This window comes from Nuphar pumila, chromosome 1 (assembly GCF_984573655.1).
Source record: "Nuphar pumila chromosome 1, dmNupPumi1.hap1.1, whole genome shotgun sequence".
Lineage (NCBI taxonomy): Eukaryota > Viridiplantae > Streptophyta > Magnoliopsida > Nymphaeales > Nymphaeaceae > Nuphar > Nuphar pumila.
In genome coordinates, this window is record NC_143249.1 from 8,962,257 (window position 1) to 8,984,854 (window position 22,598).

Sequence of the window (22,598 nt, forward strand, 5' to 3'; positions counted from 1 at the left end):
CGCTGACATATCTCCAAATTAGTGACCTTGTGCATGTGTACGCATGCATTTCTTTTCCAGTTTTCTCTATGCAAGCTGTAGACAGTCCCAGTTAATTGAAACCCAAGTTCCCCTTGCCTAGAATACGATTCAGGCTTGGGTCTTCTCAGAAGAAGGGTGTATTGCCATTTGAGCAAAGTGGGAACAGAGAAAGACTGCATGCAGTTAGAAAGAGTCATTCTAAAGCCCTGAATAAAGGAGAAGAGCAATCAAGTTGTCATAGTAAGGAATGGACTACCACCAATACACTACAAAGTTAGAAATATGGGACCATGGCATGCGCACGAGGCTAGGAGAATAGGTGCAGAATAAATGGCTGTTTAATGAAAAATAAGGTGAAAATTTCATTGGAATCATGTGTGAACAGAATAAGAAGAGTCATCTAAGGTATAAGATTTCAGGAAGATACTGAAAAACAAATATTTCAAAGACCAAACACCACAGAGTGGAAGGCTTGGTTTATGAGTGAACCTCAAAGCCTTTACTTATCTTCTATACGGTAATTGTTGCTTTATGTTTGACTTCTGAGATACCAAAAATTGTTAAAATTGTAAAGAAAATAAGAAAGGAACCACAAACAGATAGAAAACATGGGATGGTAAAACAATTATTTACCTTCTTTAAGGTGGTGAGAAGACATCAACAGTTTATCAAAGGATGGAAATGGCCACACATATATGACTACCCTCTATTCTTTTGGATATTAGTAGTCACATGCTACACCCAATCACTTTTCTCACAGAATCTTCCTATGCCTTGATTAATTAGTATGATGGGTGTGGATATTAGCCATTCACCAAAGCCGCCTAACGTGTTAGTTATTATGATTAGCCCTCTTCTTTTATAAATTATGTTTCAAAGACACTTGATCCTAAAATCAGTCAGCTGACTTTCATTAAGTCAAAAAGTGTCCAAAATGCCTTCATTGTTGATTTGTTTGACAAAAGACCATAAGATGATGTGAGTTGTTTAATAAAAAGAACAAAAGTGTCATTTTATGTATGTAGAAATGTAATAACCCAAATGTTGGGTAGCTTTTTGTAAATTGCTTATATGTTGATGGATTTCTCTAAATTACTTCAGATACAGTTATCCGCCTTTTTTGAATTAGTCTTCTGCAGTTTTTATGGCATAAACTCCTGGATTGTGAACTGTCTTCACAGATTAACAGGTTGGACATAAGCCAGATCCATACTCCATACCACTTTGAGGTGCTGAGGACCCAGCATGGGTTCAAACAGAGCTGGCTTAGGCAAGACCAAAATCGGAGTCCAGTTTCATACAGCGAAACTCATGTCCAACCAGGGTCTGGTTTTGAAAAGTTGTAAACAAGATCCAGGATCCATATACTAGTTGGATTTAGCTATTGGACCTATTGCATTAAGCTTGAACCTGGGTCCTAAATAAATAGATTCCACTTTAAATATATAACTCCATAGAATCACACAATCCAAGCAACACCCTTTTTTATGTCACCCCAGTACCGGTGCAGGTGCAGGTACGGGTACGGGGTACAACACGGCAAGTTCAAAAAATATGGCTACGGGAACACAGCTATATATATATATATATATATATATATATATATATATATATATATATAAGAAAATAATAATAACATTTTAAATGCAAAAGAGGAAGAAGGGGTAAAATGAAAAGGAATAAGGGGTAAAATGATTTTTTTTTAAAATAAAAAGGTGTTCTAAAAATATGTGTTTGAAAAAATATAAAAAGATTTTTTTTGGTTATTTTTAAATAAAAGAGGAAGAAGATGATATTATGAATACAAAAAGAGGCCTCAATAAAAAAATTTAAGAATATGTAGGAGCCTAAATTTCATTAATAAGAAAAAGGGGGTTGGGAAGGCAACTGACTCTTCTCTCTCTCATCTCTTGGCTCGGCAAGGGAGGCATGGAGGAGGCGACAGCAGGTACGAGCTCTCTCTCTCTCTCTCTCGTTTTCTCCTCCCCCAACCCCTGGGTTTATTCTCCCCTCTCTCTATGGTTTTCCCCCACCCCCCCATGTAATATCGCGTGTTTTGGTACTTAGTCATTTTATAATTTTGACGAAAATTTGGATAAGTCCGGAAGAAAAATCGTTTGAGGCTCGATTTTTAGACTAATGTCTTTGAGTCTGGGCTTGACCCAGGTCTCATCGACAAGGTCGAGGCGAGCCAATTGAAGCATGAGAAAGAGTTTTATTTTCGACTTTTAAATTCAAGCGAAATTCGGGTTATTTTTTGGCGAAATTCGGAATTTGATATTCGTGTAATATGTTGTTGGTTGCGTCTCGGAATTCTAAGCACAACAGTGTTTTACTTTCCTGAATTCGGGTTTCGGTTGGCCCGAAAATCGCGTTTTTTTGAAAATTGAGTAGTTTGTCGAAACGGATCCGGAGTTGGATTGAATTGGATCCAATGCATAAGATCCAAATTATTATGGATTTGGACCTTATGTAAGACTCACTTTAATCTGGATTTAATCCAGACCTTGATCCATTTTCGTTTTTGGTATGGGTTTGGATTTTTTGATCTGAATCTGAATCCAAATCCAAGCCCCATGATTTTTCAGCTTTAAATTGAATATAAAGCTTTAATTTGGGGTCTAATAAGACTAGGGAGCCTTCTGGGTTAATTTGGTCATTTTTGAAAGATTCTTGATAAATCTAATTAATTAATAATTAAATAATTAAATAATATTAATTCCGAATTTTTATTTTAGGGCTGAGTAGGACTTCTTAAAAGAGTCCTTATTCTTGGTTAAGTGAGAGTTTTAAAAGTTTTAAAAATAAAAAAATTTACCAAATGTGAAAAAGTCAACATTTTGAAAGAGTTTCAAAAAAATTAGGAAACAAAGGGAGAGAGAGAGAGTTCCATTTTTTGGAAACTCTCTTAGAGAGAGGGGGGGGGGGGCGTCACCCCCTCTCCCACTCATTATGTAGAAAAAAAAAAGAAGAAAGAAAGAGAGAGAAAGAAAGGAAAGAGGAGAGAGAGAAAGGGAAGGAGAGGAAATAGAGGAAGGAGGAAGAAGAAGGGTCTTCTTCTTCAGCCATCCAAGCCTTTTCCACCATTGTTTTTCATATTTTCTTCAATCTTTTGCAAGGTACGGGTCTTTTCTTTTGAATCTAAGTGAGAAATCGAATGCCGGTTCGATTTCATGTAATATCTTGGATGAAATCCATGAAAAAACGTTTTTATGGTTGATTTCTCAAAAACGCATGCAGAATGATCCATGGATCTTCCTTCATGGCTAGATTTTTGCTTGTCTTGCATCTCTTTTATGAAAAAAAAATGTATACATGTTATAACAGAATTTTATTTGATGTAGGAGTGATTCTTTTAGAACCCTAGTCGGTGAATATCGATTTCTACTGTTGGATCTTGATATGGACTAAGTTGTGCATGATAATATAGGTTGAATTCACGTAGTATGCATGTATTTTGCATAAAACATATGTGCAATGGGGTGCTTATTGAACCCATTGATTATATATGCATTATCGAATGTGCATCTTCAAGAAAGTTTATTGTTCATGTGATATTTCTGAATATGTACATATTTAATTTGGTTTGTAGGCACATGTGAATGTGATTATGTTTATAACATGTTATTGTTTTTACTCATGCAATTATGCATAGATCACTCATAGTTTCAAGAAAAGACAAGAAGAAAAAGGGATTTCTCAGCAGAAAGCCATTGGCTGGTCTGGTCGGCAGACTGGTCTACCTCTGCTCGGTTGGCCAACCAACCAGGCCAACCCCAAGAGCTGGCCGGCCTGTCAGGCCTGGCTGAACTGGTTTCAGTTGGCCAGGCCTGCCAGGCCAGCCGATTTTGTTGAACCCAACCGAGCCCACTCGGCTGGGCAGTTTTCTTTTAAAACAAAAAAAAAAACTTGCCTCTGGGTTGCCCAGCCCTGACAGCACCTATACAGGCCCGGGCTGGGCCTGTGCAAGGGCTGTCAGGCCCAGCCGATGGGCTGGCTCGGCTAACCCGGGGCTGGCAAGGATCTTGAGTAGGACTGGGACAGGCCTGGCAGCCCAGTGCCCGGCCCGGCCTTGGGGTTAGTTGGTAAACCTCTTTATAAAACAAAAAAAAATTGTGAGTACTGGTGTTTGGCTCTTGTATTTTAAAAATTTTAACATGTGTTGTGTTTGTGTAAGTGTGAATATGTTTATTCCAAAGTGAAGCAGTGCATTGAGAGGTAAGTGCAAACTTAATGAAAATATGCATTGAGAGTCATTTGCAAACCTAATGAAAACATGCATCTACAGGTAAATGCATATTCAAAAGAAAACATTTCATTGACAGTTATGCAGGCACTTGTGAAATTATGTATATTCAAATGGAAGCATGCATTGACAAGTATATGTACACTTCAAGAAAATGTGTCTTAATGTGAATATGTGTATGCATTGCAAGTATGCAAGTGACATGAGTATGGGTGATGAAGGAAAGTGTGCAGTTAATTTAAAGAATGAGTAATAAATGAAAGCTTTCATTTGTCACTAGCATATGAAATGAAATAAAGCATGCTTATGAATATTTTTGTGCCATGTGCATAACCAAAGAGTTGCGAATATATATTTGGAAGGCATGTAAATTTATCTTATGTATGGCATGTTGTTTTGGGTTTTTTTGCGTATAGTGTATCGATGATCGAAATGGATCATCATGAGCTTGGTGAACCTCGAGCTTTGGTTTTGCTCCTTCTTTATTTACTTTTAGATGCATCGCAAAAAACACATTTATTTTTATTACATTGTATTGCACTGTTCTTTGCCTTCTCGCAGACGATAGTCCAATTATGGCTCTCGTAGGAGTAGATGCGGGCTTTTGTCGTAGCTTTTGAGTGATGAATTGCAAAACTTAATAATTGACTTTTAATAAAAAGATAATGAATAAGAGCATAGTAATATATGATCTCAGATCTCTCATTGAAAGAATGGGCATCTTAGAGACTCGGTTTTAAAGAATCACGAGGATACAAAAACTCTGTGTGCTTTATTAATTACCCTTGAACTCGATATTGAGGTTCTTTCTCCTGACCACGGTTTTAGGGAAAGTGTCACTTGACCTGAGGGTGGTGTGTTAGACACAACTGGTGTTTTGGTATACCAAGAAAGTGGCACTATTGGATGCGGAGGTCCTTAGTGTCCCGACATTAGATGTAAAGGTCTAATGTTCCGAAGGTGATTCGATCGCGGGCTAAGTTTGAAACCCAGTAATAAAATACTTGTGTGCTAAGTTACCCTGAAAACCCTACTTAACCTCGAGAAATTATACATGTTTGGTGTATCCGCGGGCAACAGTAATTTAAAAAAAATGAACTTAAATTGTGTACATTTAATAGGGACATACATATGAAAGGAAAACTTTAATGAAAGATAATAATTTACTCATGGATTGCACTGAAGTCATGATATTTCTTTTATGCATTAGATCATGCATAATTACTTGTTCTCTTAATTGTTACATGTTGGTAGTTGCACGATGTTGTTTCCTAATACATGTTAAATGGTTGTTTTGCTTAAATGGTGATTCTTGTTATTTAATAATTGTTTCTTATTGCATGAATGCTTAATTGAATTATGAATTTGTCATAATTGCATATCTCTAAGTTATTGCATGAATTTTATCTGTATTTTTTATGCTCTTTTATTTCATTAAAGGTACCTGTACACAGAATTCCTCATATTTCTGATACCCATACTTTTATGGTTTTCGCAGCCGTAGGAGATCAGTGAAGCGACTAGCTTTTGGGAGAACTACGAGTATCACACTTTTGCTAGACAGTTCACAGAGAGTCAGCGTTAAAATATAGTTTGCGTATGGATCTGGATCCAGTTCCATACGCATGGTATGTTAATTGAAAACGCATGCTGTATATTACTCATTAATGGCATCCTTGTAATATCTCTGATATTACAAGGATAGTTGTATACCTGTTTATACATATGAAGATTAGGGCTTGGAGGTCGTGCAATAGAGTGTCGCCCCAGCCGATTCTCTCTCTCTCTCTCTCTCTCTCTCTCTCTCTCTCTCTCTCTCTCTCTCTCTCTCTACTTTTCTGTGCAGGCTGAACCACAGACTACGAAGTCTCATATGGTATCAGAGCTCAGGGTTGCGGAATCCTGTTAGAGGCCTGTTCAGCGAGATCTGTAAAACCAGGTTTTGGCTCGTCTTCCCCTTTCTCATTCTTTCCTTTATTGAAACTCATCCCCTTATTGAAACTCGTCTCCTACCCTTATTGAAACTCGTCATCCCTATTGAAACTCGGCTCTTCAATTTGTCTATTGCAACTCCCAATCTGTTGCAACTCCCAATCTCAAACAGGCTCTTCAATCTTCCCCTTTCTCATTCTCTCCTTTATTGAAACTCGTTGCCCTATTGAAACTCGGCTCTTCAATCTGTCTATTGCAACTCCCAATCTGTTGCAACTCCCAATCTCAAAAATTTTTTTTATTCTCCTCTCTGACTGCAGCCATAAACCTCTTAATGTTTGTCAGTTTTAATAAAACTGCAACTCGTCTCCCCATCTGTCTCTTATTGCAAACCTCTTTTGTTTTCCACTTTTAACGTGTCAGTTTTTTTTTATTATTCATTCTTTGATTAAAGTACCTAGGGACGTTCTCTGGTGGACAATGATGAAGAAAGGTGTTTCTCTCAAGTACATTAGTATAATTAAAGATATGTATGAAGGAGTAGTAACCAATGTCCGCACTTGTGGAGGAGTGACAACCAATTTTCCGATAACGGTTGGGTTACATCAAGGATCTGCTTTAAGCCCTTTCCTATTTGCGATAGTGATGGATGAGCTTACGAGATCAATTCAAGAAAATGTACCGTGGTGTATGTTGTTTGCTGATGATATTGTTTTGATTGATGAGTCTAGAGCTTGGATTAATGCTAAGTTAGAATTATGGAGACAGACATTGGAAGCTAGAGGTTTTAAGTTGAGTAAGAGTAAGACTGAATATATGGAATGTCGGTTTAGTAAGCAACGAAGTAGTGATGGGAGTGTAGTGAAGCTTGGTGAGCAAGAAATATCGGTGAATGATTATTTCAAATATTTGGGATCCATCATTCAAAAGTATGGAGAAATTGATGGAGATGTAAATCATAGGATAAAGGTTGGGTGGATGAAATGGAAAAGTGCAACTGGAGTGTTGTGCGATCGTAGAATGCCATTGCGGTTGAAGGGAAAGTTTTATAGGACGACTATTAGACCCGCTTTACTATATGGTACGGAATGTTGGGCTGCCAAGAGACAGCATATTCAAAAAATGAGTGTAGCTGAGATGCGGATGCTTAGATGGATGTGTGGAAATACAATAAAAGATAAGATTCGGAACGAGGAGATACGTAAGAAGGTAGGTGTTGCACCCATTGAAAATAAGATGCGAGAGAATCGTTTACGGTGGTTTGGACATATTCGGCGAAGGCCTAATGATGCTCCAGTTAGAAGGTTGGAGAAATGGGAAAATATATTAGTTAAAAGAGGTCGGGGTAGGCCTAGAAAGACTTGGATGGAGATGATAGGAAAGGATATGAATGCTTTGAACCTCACTGAGGACATGGCATTGGATAGAAATGATTGGAGGAAAAGGATTCATGTGGAAGACCCAAAATGAATTTCTTTTTTGGTTCATATCGCTGACCCCAATTGTTTTGGGATGAAGGCGTAGTTGTTGTTGTTGTTGTTGTCATTCTTTGATTCCAGAAATTTTTTCCTTTATTGCTATTTAGTGTCCCCTGTGCAACGCCTACAGGCAGATTGTAACTGTTTATAATCTCGATTCTGTTTAAAAAAAAAAAGTTATTTCCAGATATCGGTCGCACAGGTACATGTCTTGTTGAAGTTCTCCTTATTGATTAAGTGATCTCAAGCCTGTTTGTTTCTTCCATTCGTTTTGTTTGCTTATTCATTGTCCCATTGATATGGATTACTCATCGTCATCCGGTCCCTCTGCAAATTTCTTGAGTCAGCTCGTTACAGAAAAACTTACTCATTCTAATTTTTTGACTTGGAAGAGGCAAATCCTTCCTTTTATACGGAGTCAGGATCTCGATGAACATCTGGATGGTTTAGTTCCTATACCACCATGACTTATTTTGCAGGAAACCAAGGATGAGAAGGGTGACACAAATACCATCTCTATTAAGAATCCAGAGTATACAGCTTGGAGGAAGCGGGATCAGTCTTTGGTTGCTTATATTACGTCAACACTCCCTCAAGAAGTGTTGGTTACTCTTTCAGATGATTGCATTGCGGCGGATCTGTGGAGTAAGTTGTCCCAGACATATTCTCAGATATCAGAAACCCGAGTTATGTACTTAAAAAATGAATTTCAAAGTTTGAAGAAAGGCTCTATGACAGTCATGGAATACATAGGCCGCTTGAAGAGTATTATTGATCAATTGGCGGTTATTGGAAGTGCTATTGCATATAAAGATAAAGTTCAACAACTTCTCAATGGATTGGACCCTGATTTTGACATGCTTACCACAGCTTTATCATGCCTTCCACAGTTGCCCACTTTTGACGATCTTCAAGTGAAACTTCTCCATCATGAGATGATTATGAAACAAAGGGCAGAAGGAAATGAATCAGCTCGTCCTCATTCAGTTTTGGCCATGGACACTTCTGTAGGTTTTGGACGAGGGAATGGAGGGCATCAAGGAGGCAGAGGCCGCGGACGTTTTGGGCAGGGAGGACGTGGTATCTTGCCTATACCTAATATTTCAGGGATTTTTAATACAGGAAATCAGAGGAGAGTGCCCACTTGTTTCTTATGTAACAAAAGAGGACATGTGAAAGCTGATTGTTGGTTTAATCTACAGAACAGAGGAAAAATAAACAAAATTGAGAATAAATCAGCTACCACTGTGGGCACAAAAGTGCCATCCACAGATGTGCAACAACTTTTGTTATCAGCATTGTCTCAGATGACGATCAAGCAAAATGAACAAGGTGAATGGTATGTTGATTCAGGTGCCGCCACACATGTTACGGGTAATGCGGGTAAGTTATCTCACTTATTGCCTTATTTTGAAAAAGGTAGTATAGTTACGGGAGATGGAACTTATCACTCCATTAGTCATACTGGCAGTGCACATATCCCTATGTCAAAGTCCTCACTTCACTTGTCCAATGTACTTCTTGCTCCCAATATTAAAAAGAACATTGTTTCTGTAGCTAAACTTGTTGACGATATGAATTCTTCCGTCGAATTTACTCCCTCTTCTGTTTATGTTAAGGATCTACGAACGAAGGAGACGTTCGCTAAGGGGGAGCGACAAGGAAACATGTACGTCTTCAAGGAGATTCCTTCAGTGTCTTCGTCTTCAGTCTCAGTTCTCCAGTTGAAGTCGTCCAAGCATTCTTCAGTGTCTTCACCTTCAGAGTCTTTGTTTTTTCCTTCATTGGAAGTTTTTAATTCATCTCATTGTAATAAGTCAGATATTTGGCATAGTCGTTTGGGACATTGTAGTCGGGGTTTCGTTGAAAATCTTGTATCTGATGGTCTCCTTCCAGAGTCTAGTTTATGTTCATTTTTTGGTAATGATAATAAATGTTCTTCATGCGAACTCTGCAAAAGTCATGTTCTTCCTTTTCATATTATAAATAAAAGAGCTTCAAAGCCATTTGAGATTATTTGTTCTAATGTTTGGGGACCCGCACCTATTCATTCTCTTTCTATCAGTCGTTACTATGTTATCTTTATTGATTCTTATTCCCGTTATACTTGGATATATTTCTTAAAACACAAGCATGAAGTTTTTCAAATATTTCGAGAATTCCATTTGATGGTCAAAACAAAGTTTGCTTGTGATATTGTGCATTTACAATGTGATGGTGGAGGAGAGTATTCATCGAACGAGTTTATTGCCTTTCTTCGAGATAAAGGAATAAGTCGACAGGTTTCTTGCCCTCATACTCCTCAACAAAATGGGGTTGCGGAGAGGAAACACAGGCATATTGTCGAGAGCGTGATGAGCATGTTACATGATAGCAATGTGCCTGTTAGTCTCTGGACAGAAGTTTTTCACACATCTATTTATATCATAAATTTTCTTCCTATGGCACTTTTGGATCGGAAATCTCCCTATTATACTTTATTCGGGCAAAATCCCTCTTACGATGAGCTGCGTGTTTTTGGTTGTGTATGTTATGTATATGTTGATTCATCTCTGCGAAATAAGTTTCAGGACAAGGCTGTCAAGTGCAGATTTGTTGGGTATGCAGATGAATACAAAGGTTATCGATGCTATGATCCTACTACAAAACGTATTAGGACCTCCAGAAATGTTGTTTTTGACGAACAAAATTTGCAGGTCAATGACTCTGCAGCGTTGCCATCTCGAGAATTAGAAGTATATGATCCATGGACGAGCGCAAATCTTTTTGCTAATACAGGAGAAACATGTCAGACAAATTGTCCTTCCTTCGGCTTGAGTAGGGAGTTGAATGACTCACAGATACATGTTGAATTATCTCCAGTTGAGTCTCCAGTTGAGCCACCCCCAGTAGAACGCTTCTCTGGGCAAATATACACTAGACGGGACAAAAATACAGAGCCGAGAAATGTGAAAAGCATCGCCAATGATCCGGCTCAAAGGTCGTCATGCATTAAGCATCTTATTCAACGATGGGTGAGTTATGAGACCTTCTCCCTTGATTTCCAGTTGTTTATGTCTCAGCTCACAAAACAGGATAAACCAACTTGTTTTAATCAAGCTCTTCAATCCCGTCATTGGACTGAAGCTATGAATGAAGAAATAGAAGCTCTTCATGAATGCCAGACTTGGGAAATAGTCCCTCGGCCAGAAGGAAAGAATGTAGTTGGCTCAAAATGGGTTTATAAAACAAAGTATAAGCCTGAAGGAAGCATTGACAGATATAAGGCACGACTTGTTGCTTGAGGATTCACACAACAATATGGTGAAGACTACGATGAAACTTTTAGTCCGGTAGTCAAAATGGGTACTATTCGTGTCATCATATCCCTAGCAGATGCATTTTTGCATGGAACTTTAAAGGAAGAAGTGTATATGGAGCAACCTTCTGGTTATGCCGAGAAGGATCCTACTGCCTGGGTGTGCAAACTAAGAAAATCTCTGTATGGGTTGAAACAGGCGTCTCGTTCCTGGTTTGAAAGTTTCTCTATGCAAATTCAGAGTTATGGTTTTAGAAGATGCTCTCTGGATCACTCACTCTTTATTTACCAAAAGGCAGACATTGTTATACTTCTTCTTATATATGTTGATGACATTGTGATCACTGGGAGTTCAGATAATCATGTGCAAGACGTGAAGCAGTTTTTAATGAAAACTTTCAAGATGAAAGATTTAGGGGAGTTGAGGTACTTTCTTAGTGTGGAAGTTGACAGACAACAAGACACATTGACACTCATGCAACAAAAATACACTCTTGACCTTCTGGAAAGAGTCGGGATGACGAATTGCAAACCAGTCAGTACTCCTAGTGTATTACATCAAAGGCTGAGCTCTGAAGATGGTCATCTTTGTGTCAATCCTACAACGTATAGAAGTCTCGTGGGGATGTTACAGTACTTGACCTTTACTAGACCTGATATAGTTTATGTTGTCAATCAGGTATCCCAATTTATGCATGCTCCAACGGAGGGTCATATGGAAGCTGTGAAGCGCATTCTATGCTATTTAAAAGGAATTATAGGAGACGGACTTGTTTATCGCAAGAACGATAATCTGCATAGAGGACATGAACTCATCACTTATACAGACGCAGATTGGGCAGGGGATCCAGATGAGAGACGATCTGTCTCTGGATATTGTGTATATATTGGACACAATTTAGTGTCCTGGAGCAGCAGAAAACAAAAGGCAGTGGCACGATCGAGTACAGAGGCTGAATACAGATCGATGGCTGCAGGCACGGCAGAAGCCACATGGATTAGACACTTATTGAGTGATCTTGAGGAGACAATTATTCGATCTTTTCTTCTATGTGACAATCAAAGCGCAATAAACATTGCATGTAATCCTATCCAGCATAGCAGAACGAAGCACATTGATATTGATCAACATTTCATATGGCAGAAAGTCGAGATGAAGGAGATAGAACTACGTCATGTTCGAACAGAAGATCAAGTGGCAGACTTGTTTACCAAGGGGTTAACAGGACGTCAATTTTGGCTATTGAAGAGCAAGTTGTACATGCTCCAAAATCACGTACAACTTGAGGGAGGGTGTTAAAATATAGTTTGCGTATGGATCTGGATCCAGATCCATACGCATGGTATGTTAATTGAAAACACATGTATATTACTCATTAATGGCATCCTTGTAATATCTCTGATATTACAAGGATAGTTGTATACCTGCTTTATACATATGAAGATTAGGGCTTGGAGGTTGTGCAATAGAGTGTCGCCCCAGCCGATTCTCTCTCTCTCTCTCTCTCTCTCTCTCTCTCTCTCTCTACTTTTCTGTGCAGACTGAACCACAGACTACGAAGTCTCATAAGCGTGGCTCGGTCTTTTTCTTTATTTACTTTTATGTCATTAAAATAACTCTGATATGTCTCTTGCAATTATTGTTAAATACTCTTTCTTTCATGATAAATAAATAATGAGTTGTTGTGGTTTGGGGTGATAAATATAAGATCTTTTGTGGTGTGTTTGGCTATCCAATTGAGAGTGGAACTGTAAAGGCCCCGACTCTCTGAAAATATTTTCGTAATTGATTTAAAAAAAAATGCATTTTAAAGGGATATGAGTTGGGGTCATTACACCCCAACCTCTCTCTCTCTCTCTTTCGAGTGACTTGAGAGAGAGAGGGGGGGAGGGAAGGGTTTTGATTTTGCTTTTTTTTAAGGTTCAGGTCTGCATTAGACCCGACCCGACCCGACCTAGCATAGTGCAGCATACCCGCATTGCGCCCGGTACTAGTACCTGTGTCGACACGGGTACGACAGCCTAACTGCCGTGTCGCGGTAACATAGCTTTCAAGTTTTCAGGGTAAAAAGGAAACCTCGAAAAACAAAATGTTCCTCCATTGACCAACCAAGGACACAAACCAAGCTTGTACTTGCCCTTTTTCGGAGGGTCATAAAACAAAATGTTCTTCCATTGACCAATTAAGAGTAGAAAACAAGCTTGTATTTGATGTTTTTCAAACTTATAAGTTCATGATCACATTATATTTCATATATGGTGCAAGCATGCATGAGTCAGTCTTTAGTGTGTGTGGGTAGGTGAGAGTGTGGGTGTGTAAGTGTGTATGTGTGTGTGTCACGATAGTCACCAGGCCAAGTAACTGAAGGGCTTTCAGGTACCAGCCTTAACATGGCCAGGTTTAGGCCCAAAATTTTATATCAATCCATGAAAGATGTCTAGCCCTCATATGAAAACAAATGGGGCTCCCGGCACACACAAGAAATACTAATTTAGGCCTACCGTAGTCTTAGAATATCCAGACTAGGCCCTTTTAGTCTTGTCCTTTCTATCTTACTCACACATTTCAACGTAATGAACCAACTTGTTTCTATCTCGTTAGAGGTACTTCACATAACAAGTATCTCAACAACTATGAGGCACATATAAACAATAGTGATAGGGAATTATAAGGGATCTCTCACATACCACAGGTGATGATATAATGAATCGCATAACCGTTGAGTAGAAGTCATAATTAGGACCAGGCGAAATCTGACAAACATGTGCTGGAAGAGGTAGAAAAAATGGGCCAAGAGCGTTTAGATGCACAGGTACCTAATCAAAGATGAAAAAAAGTTCTTAATACATAAAATATTAAGAAAGCATCATCCAAATGTCTAGAGTTTATACACAGTAAAACCTAGAGGAACAATTAAACAAAATTATATCTGAGGGATGGAATCAAACAAACAGAACCATGGCTGAAGGGCATTATTATCTACCACTGCCTGTCATTTGCCTTTGATTTAATTTGTGCACCTACTTATGTTTCTCTGCAGTTAAATGAGCACCAACAGACTGTCTTCACCGTTATGTTTACCAGGTTTTAGGCTATGTCACATGGGTGCGGGTGCGGGTACGGGTGTGACACGGGTGCAGAGTAATTTCAAAAATTTTGGACATGGGGACACGGCTATATATATGTATATATATTTTAAAAAAAAATTATATATATATAACAATAATAAGACTCGGTCAAAGTTGTGCCCATTAGGAGATACGGCTATATATATATATATATATATATATATATATATATATATATATATATATATATATATATATTGTAATGAAAACAGGCGGAAGCACCAATAGAGCAAAAGGGTCACTCCTTAAGAGTGACTACTAGAGTCAAGAACACAAACACCGAATGTGCACACACAAAACTCTCAAATATAGAAAATGACTAAAAGTCATAAGTTGGATTTATTGAAGAAAAGAAGAGAAGGGTGTAAAAACCCATACATTTAAGAGGGGAAGACCTCCTCTATTTATAGAGGAGGGAAGCACTAAAAGGAACCACAAGGGGGGCTCCTTTGTAGTCGTTGGGAGCCCCAACGGTCAGAACTACAAGTGTGGGGCCCCTTGTGGTCATTACAAAAAAGGAAAAATAAAGAAAAAAGGGAAAAAGAGAAAAAATAAAAAAATAAAAAGATACATATGTGGTTTTACAAGAATACCCCTATCGGGTATTTATCTAAATGAGAAATAGTATATATATACATATATGTATATATATACTTATATATATACGGATGTATATATATATATATATAAGTGTATATATATATATATATTTTAACAATATATATATATATATACTTTTTAAAAAATATATAAAAAGATCGATTTCTTTTTGTTTTTATACAGCTTTTGCCCTAAAAATGGATAAAAATAGACTCGGTCAAAGTTGACCGAGTCCAAAATGTGAACGGACTCAGCCCTGGTGCGTTGACCGAGTCCGACACTTGGTTGACCGTGTCCGTCCCGTGTCTGTGTCCGCACCCATGTCGGGGCGTGTCGATGCGGGTGCGCCGACCTTATAGCCGAGTCCGTGTGACTTAGGTTTTAGGTTATGTCATAAGGACACAAGTTTAGTGTTTCTCGTGTGTGCATTGTTTCTCTATGACATCATAGCTAATGGAGAATTATAAGCTATTCCAAATACAAAAATAGAAACATTGCGTATAAAAATATAGTATTTTGCAATAGGGCCAGCACAGGGTTTTGAGAAATTTGTGAATGGGGATAAGTGTTTTGGCTCACTCATCTTTAGAAGATTTATCAAGTATGAATCATGATTGGTTTGATACCAATAGTGGGTGTCATGACCGATTTAAGCACCACTGTTTAGTTGGAAACAAAAGCACCAATATGTTCTAAGGAAAATAGGTTTCCATACCATCATTTCCCAAATTTCCTCTGGAATATGTGAATCTCAGAAACATCAATTACAACAAGATATTCCAAGGCAATAAAGAGTTAGAAAAACTATAAACAGAAAATGAATGTACAATGTCCACCCATAAAACCAGGAGTATTGACCTAAATCAGTTCAGCACTTGTTTACACCTCTCTAAGTTCAAACAAAAAAATTAGAAAGCACAACAAACTGTGCCTTTTGTTCATTATTGAGGAAGAATTCGTATGCAACTATCAAAGCTTCTCTAGTGTAGGTATTATTTACCTACCACCATATCACCAATATGTAGCGGCATGGAAATCGAACAAATCTTGAGTTCTTGTCCTTCCCTTAAGATGAGCACCATGTGAGTTTTGCAAAAATCAACATCCTCAAGGATAATGTGAGGCTCACTATGGAAAACAACCTGTAACATGACAAATCATGGAAAAAATATCATCCATTTGTGCCACATGATATTTCAAAGATCCCCACTTTAATATCACACAGACAGAAGCTGCTCGAGAAAGAAAAACAAAGGCAGTATCCACCTACTAAATGTATGAAAAGTAAACTTGTCATAGGAAAAAAGAGTACGGGGATAATATGCAGAAAATCATCTACAAAAATATAGAGATGGAGACATTTATATCACAACCATAGGATGTGGTTCAGAGCTTGTATGCCCCCACATACACATACATAGATATGTAAGAAAAAGCAAAAGGATGACCATCAATTTCACGAACATGCTAGATCTCAAAATCTATAATAGCAATTCAGAAAGAAACAAATCATGTTCATGGCTTACAATTAAAAGTTTATAACATGAGAAAATCAAGCTTCGCCACCAAAAGAGAATGCTTTTTTATTTATTCTTTCTTTTTCTAAGCAAGAGTTCAAGCAGTCTATGAAATTCCCTTATTATGCCACCTCACTTTGCTACAGAGGTTATTAACCTACCCTCCAATGACACAACTAAAACAGTTTCAAAAGTTTCAGGAAAGCATATAAAAAGGTAAACTGATACAATATGGTTTCTCCTGCTTATTAGTTTGATGGAGACAAAACCAAAATATCAAAGTCACTGAATACTCCCAATTGAAAAAAACACATCTTGAATCCCCCACCACCATTTACATTTTCCTGGGTGTCTTTTCATATGCCAACTCCCAATTGAAGAAAACAACATTGAACCCCCCATCACCATTTACATTTTCCTAAGGTGGCCACTTATCTTCTATGGATATAAAAAGAAAAACTAGTTAAATGTCAAGGTTGGCTCTCACTGCCATTTGGAGGACATGAGTGTTCAACTTTCTTCTCCCTCCGGTCTCTTACAATGCTAACAGAAACCTGACAAACTCTTTACCAGCTTTACCATAAGTTTGAAGACATAAAGAGAAACAATGGGAATAAGCAATGCTAGTGAATGCATAAGATGGTTTTCTTTAAACTTTATATACTGTTCGTAATAGCGCCATATTGCAGTTGTTTACACCCCAAAATTGTTAGTGTCAAGGTAATTTAACAAGTTCAAATCGAGTAAATTAGTCACTGATCAGGCATGATTAATTCTTTAGTTGTCAAATTTATGGAATTTCATGTTATAAATCAAGTATATGGGACCCAAGTCAACACACGATGAAATCGTAGTAAATTGATTGTCTATGCCAAATAGGTCTATCGATTCCCTAGACACCTGTGAAATTTCATGAGACTCAACCAGTAAGGTAAGACGAAGTATTATGTCATTGTATTGTTAAAATGTACTTCATATATATATATATATATATATATATATATATATATATATATATATATATATATATATATATATATATATATATATATTACATCAATACCCGATAGGGGTATTTTTGTAATTTCACATAGTTGTTTTAGAAAACAACTATTTTTATTTTTTGTTAAAATGTAATTTCTTTTTTTATTTTTTATTTTTCTTTTTTGTATTTTTTAGGAACCAAAAGGGGCTCCAACCATAGAGTCGTTGGAGCCCCCAACGGTCACAAATGTGACCATTGGGGGCTCCCAATGACTCCATGGGAGCCCCCTTTTGGGCTCTCCTTTTGAGGTCCTCCTTTTCTTTCCACTCCCTCTTGTATAAATAGGGGTGAACCCCTTGTATATTTTCATTCTTGAGAGCTCTCTCTCTTTTCAATAAGAGGCTTTTTATATTGTTGCCTTCTTAAAGGCTTGTGCTTGCATTGTCCCTTAGTGAACTTGTGATATTGTCTCTTTTATTCATTGTTGTAAGTGCTTATAAGCACTCTTTATATTTCCGCAATATCTCATTACATGTATACCCTCTCAGAAGGAAGAAAATTAGATCTAAGCTAGCACAAGCACAGTGCCTGTCCTTCTTCCTTGTGCTGGTTTTGGGAAGAAGGGGGGCTGATGGGTGGGTTGGTGGAGGGCATCATATGGAGAGGGAAATGCACAGATTAAAAAGTAACCTTTCCCCATTTGCAAATTGATAGAGTGGAGAAACAAGCATAGGGTCATACATATTTTTGCACATCAATTTGAAAGTAGCATTTTTTCCCTTTTCTTTTGCATTCAACCAGGAGGAATACCCATTCTATCTTAACCAAGCAGTTTTATACCCCTCTGCAAAGTATACAAGAGACTTAAATCATGTGCAGGAAAGGTCAAAATCAATAAGAAATTTATCTTCCTTAGATAATGAACACTCGAGTCATTTAGGTTAATGTTCTTCATGGTCAAACTTCGATCATGAACCCAGAAAGAACAAGACTCCAACTTGATTAGATGTTCTAGAACAGAGAAGTGTATAAGTCTATAAGACCCATACTCATCTTAACCTTAAAGTCAGGGATTCTGAGAGTATGTATAACTATGTGCTTGCATGTGCATATGTATGTGTGTGCACAAAGCACATTCATTTCACCGGCAGTTCACTGTTACATATACAAATACCTAGCCTGAATCCCTAGGTAACAAGTTGTGTGTCATCAGATACAGAAAACAATTCAAGAAAGAACGGCTTCTAAGACCTTTCTTGCAAACAAGAGGAAAGAACCTGATATCCATAAGCAAGGCACATTACTTGCCTCAAGAGGTATAACAATGAATATGAAAGATCTTATGCAGCTTACAGTAAGAACCCTAAAAGTATAACACAGTGGAAGAACATAGGTGCAGTGAAGTGTAGAATGATAAAAAACTTACGAACCTCCCAGTTTCTCAAACAAGATTTAACAGGAGAACGAAGCAAATAATGAGAATCAACAGGCACACCATCTCTTGCGGCATCTGTAAATAAATACAGGAAATCCTGATGATGTTCAATTATGCAATGAATGTGTGGCTCACTCTCCCATACCAGTTCCATGTTAGACAAAGGACTGGCCGAATTAATCAAATGCACCTGTGGAAAAATTTGTTCATTAATATCAGGGCCATGAGTGAATATCTATACAACATGTAGAACTTCGAAAAAAAAGAGTAACACCTTTGAGAAAGTATTTGAGAAAGTGTTCACAGTCACGAATTGAAAGTCCTTGGTACTTCTGATATTAATATACACAAATTCATCCAATTCTTCCAAAAGTAAAATACCATCTTCGCTAGATCCCATCATTCTGCAGAACAACCTAATGAATAACAATGATGTCAATATTGTAATACAAATACTCAATCAGGAAAAGGCAAATTTAGAAGAGCAATGCTTGCAAACTTATATGGTCGCCTATTGGTGTCTGTCACAGTGTACAATAGTGCTTTCCCATCCATGGCCCATGCCAAATTCGCAACTCGATCAACTCTTGGACTACACAAGGATCCGGTGGTCAAATCCTTCACAGATAAAGTGAAGGAGTCAATTTCTTTGTTATACATGGTATAAGCAAGAAAATGATGATTTGGAGAGACTTCAGAAAGCTCCTCATACGCATAACCTGCAGATAAAATAAAAGATTAAAATGACTTAAAATTTTCCTAGAACCTTGTTATGATTGATTTTGACCAATTATCACATCTCTGCTTTCTTTATCATTAATTTTGTATGTGATCAGATGCACTGAACCAAAGGAAATACAACAACAACAACAACTACGCCTTCATCCCAAAACAATTGGGGTCGGCGATATGAACCAAAAAAGAAAATCATTCTGGGTCCTCCACATGAATCCTTCTCCTCCAATCATTTCTATCCAATGCCATGTCCTCGGTGAGGTTCAAAGCATTCATATCCTTTCCTATCATCTCCATCCAAGTCTTCTTAGGCCTACCTCGACCTCTTTTGACTAAAATATTTTTCCATTTGTCCATCCTTCTAACTGGAGCATCATTAGGCCATTGAACCAAAGGAAATGCAAAAAAAAAAAATTGCAAAAGAAAATTTTTAATGTAATATGAATACAGTATTCACTTTTTCTGAGTTGACACACAAGAGAATAAACAATGGAATCACACATCTTTCTTTTCTATTGTCTTCCTTTATCAAAGACAGGACTTAGAGGTAGATAAGAATGAAGAGCTAAGAAAGGTTACACTGGAATTTATTTGTCAAAAATGTCAAGATAAACAGCTAAAATTTCAATTGCTTACACTATTAGCATTTCTCATGACATCATCATCAGTAACATTCAGCATGAATTCCCTCATTGTCACTCTTGTCACGTGCTACAATCAATGAATGATCATCACCCATGTCACGGGGACTCGGCAAACCGGGTGCCGCACCCGCGTCAACGCGACGCGATGCGGGTGCGGCACCCGGTGCGGTCAACCTGACCCTGGGTGCGTTGACCGCACCCAGGGTCATTTGTGTCCAATTTTTTTATTAAAAAAAAAATCTTCTGGGGGCGCTGCCCCCCAGAAACCCCCCGCCAGGGGCGGCCCCCCTTGGACCCCCGCCCGCTAACCGCACCGGGGGGGGAGCCCCCGGACCCCCCTTTGTGCAAGGGCAAAAACTCTGAATCAGGCTCCACAACTCATCAACTCGACCCCTCCCCTGCACAAATTATATATATATATATATATATATATATATATATATATATATATTATTTTTATTTTTTTTGCCGCACCCCCGCACCCATGTAACATAAATCATCACCATCATTCTCGTCCTTGATAATCATTCTGGACCACTAGATGGAGGTCTATCAACATTGTAACTATGCTATCACCACCGCCACCCACCACAACTAGCATTGCTTCCCTTGCATCAGCACCAACACACATCACCAACAAAGCATCAACCCATATACACTTCAAACCAGAAGATTTCAAGGTGAGTCATCCTGTAATACAAGCACAATAGAGTCGCAGGTGGTGCAAATTTTACAGGCAGTATCAGCACTAGCTCTTACTCTTTTTCCTTTTTGGAGGGGCACGGGGGTAGTGGTTGAAAATGGGCCCTTTTTCTCTATGGTTATGGAAAAGTAAGCACCTTCTTAAGATAGCACAATTATTTTCACTAGCAGGGTTTTCTATTTTCTAAATGGCTCATATTTACACAGAAGCACATAACCGTATGCTTGATTATCTGTTATTTTAGTTTTTGATTGGCAGGTACCAACACACAAGAAAGGTGATAAATGTCATTGTCAATTGTCTCAAGTCTAAGGTCTATGGTACTTTAACTGCAGTGTGGTCATTTTGGTGCATCAATTAGCTGTCCTCTTTATAACATGTGTTTTACATATGGAATGAGTGATACAATCTGTTGAAGTTTGTTCAGTTTACAGGGTAGTAAATTCTTCATATTATTTGTCCAAAGTCCATGATGGAACTCAATGAAACTGGATGCTCTTCATTGATCCTTTAAGAATCACAGTGGAGAAGATCATGACGCTTTGAACATTTTCATAATTCTAATTCGATTCAACAAGAGGAAAGTATTCTGAAGTCAGCAGTTCTGATTCTGAAGCCTTTCTTGGAATAATGGTAGCTTATTATTCCTTTCTGCAGAGAGAGGAAGGGAAAAAGCACAGTGGATGAAAGGGGGAAAATATTGAACTTTCAATGTTAGTTGGGTCAAGATCAGTTCGATTCTTGTGTGAGACTATGTAGTTTTACTATATTACAAGGAAACCAAAAACTTATTGATAGTAAATGCTACAATAATCATGCCTAATAGATTTTTAGACCATCATCAAACTTCTCCCTCCATATAAACCTTGCAAGACTTATTTCTCCAATCATTTATGTAACTTCATGATCCATATAACCACTTGCTACATTCCTCCAATTAGGGCTGGCAAACGAGCCAAATGAACTGAACACACAATGTCCAGGCTCCGCTTGTTTACCATGGAACCCAGCTTGGGCTCAGACTTGGACTCATGTTTACCCGAGCTGAGCTGAGCTCGAGCTAGACGAGCGGAGTCCAAGCCAAATCATGTAAAAAATTTACGATGAAAACGCATATATGCACGATGGAATTCGAACACAGAACCTCCACCTCACCTGCCAATGACACTGACCAATTAGACAAACATGTCTTTTGCGATAAATGTTCCACCTTTATACTATATATTCTTTTTTTATGAGCTTACACGAGTCGATCCTAGCTGAACGCCGCATATTCAGGCTTTACTCATTAAACTTAACGAGCAGCTCGTGGCTCAGCTCGCCATCTATACGACGTAATCACGAACAAGAGTTAAATGAGCCGAACCGAGTTGAGCCACGAGCTGCTTTGTTCGTTTACCAGCCCTACCTCCAGTTCTTTACTTGTTATTCCACTCCCCTTATTCCTTTCAGCTATATCATGATGGTCATTTCTGGCTTATTGTTGTCTTACAGAAATCTTCCTTTAATTGGAGAGCCCTCCATTTTCATAGAACATACCCCCACATATAGATGATAATCATGATGTCCTTAAAACGCGACAACTTGTTGCACAGTAAGGCCCAAATATTAAAATCTACTACCCTACACAACTACAATACTACATAGTGAATCATTTCATCCATCATCTTTGTTCAATTTTCAAATCTACTGCACTGCACAACTATCCATCATCTTTGTACAATTTTCAACTGACTGAGTTTGCACTTTGTATAATTTGTGTTCATTCTATAAATTGTTAAACTCTAACTGCAGTGTCTTCTCTCTTAGTTAGGTTTGCTAAGTTGTTTCAACCAACTACATTTATTGGTGATATTTATCTTAGGATTCATTTCA

General features: G+C 38.0%; 1 protein-coding gene across 1 annotated transcript in view; it reads right to left on the minus strand.

Annotated features, from left to right (window-relative positions):
* LOC149847896 (Prolyl oligopeptidase family protein) overlaps positions 1-22,598 on the minus strand; it is a 61,031-nt gene that overhangs the window by 35,237 nt on the left and 3,196 nt on the right. Inside the window, exons 3-7 of the mRNA XM_090002654.1 lie at positions 19,141-19,360; positions 18,916-19,057; positions 18,637-18,831; positions 15,712-15,846; positions 13,664-13,792 (exon numbers count right to left, since the gene is read on the minus strand). Coding sequence (XP_089858780.1) covers positions 13,664-13,792; positions 15,712-15,846; positions 18,637-18,831; positions 18,916-19,057; positions 19,141-19,360 — 821 coding nt within the window. The remainder of the gene's footprint in view (positions 1-13,663; positions 13,793-15,711; positions 15,847-18,636; positions 18,832-18,915; positions 19,058-19,140; positions 19,361-22,598) is intronic.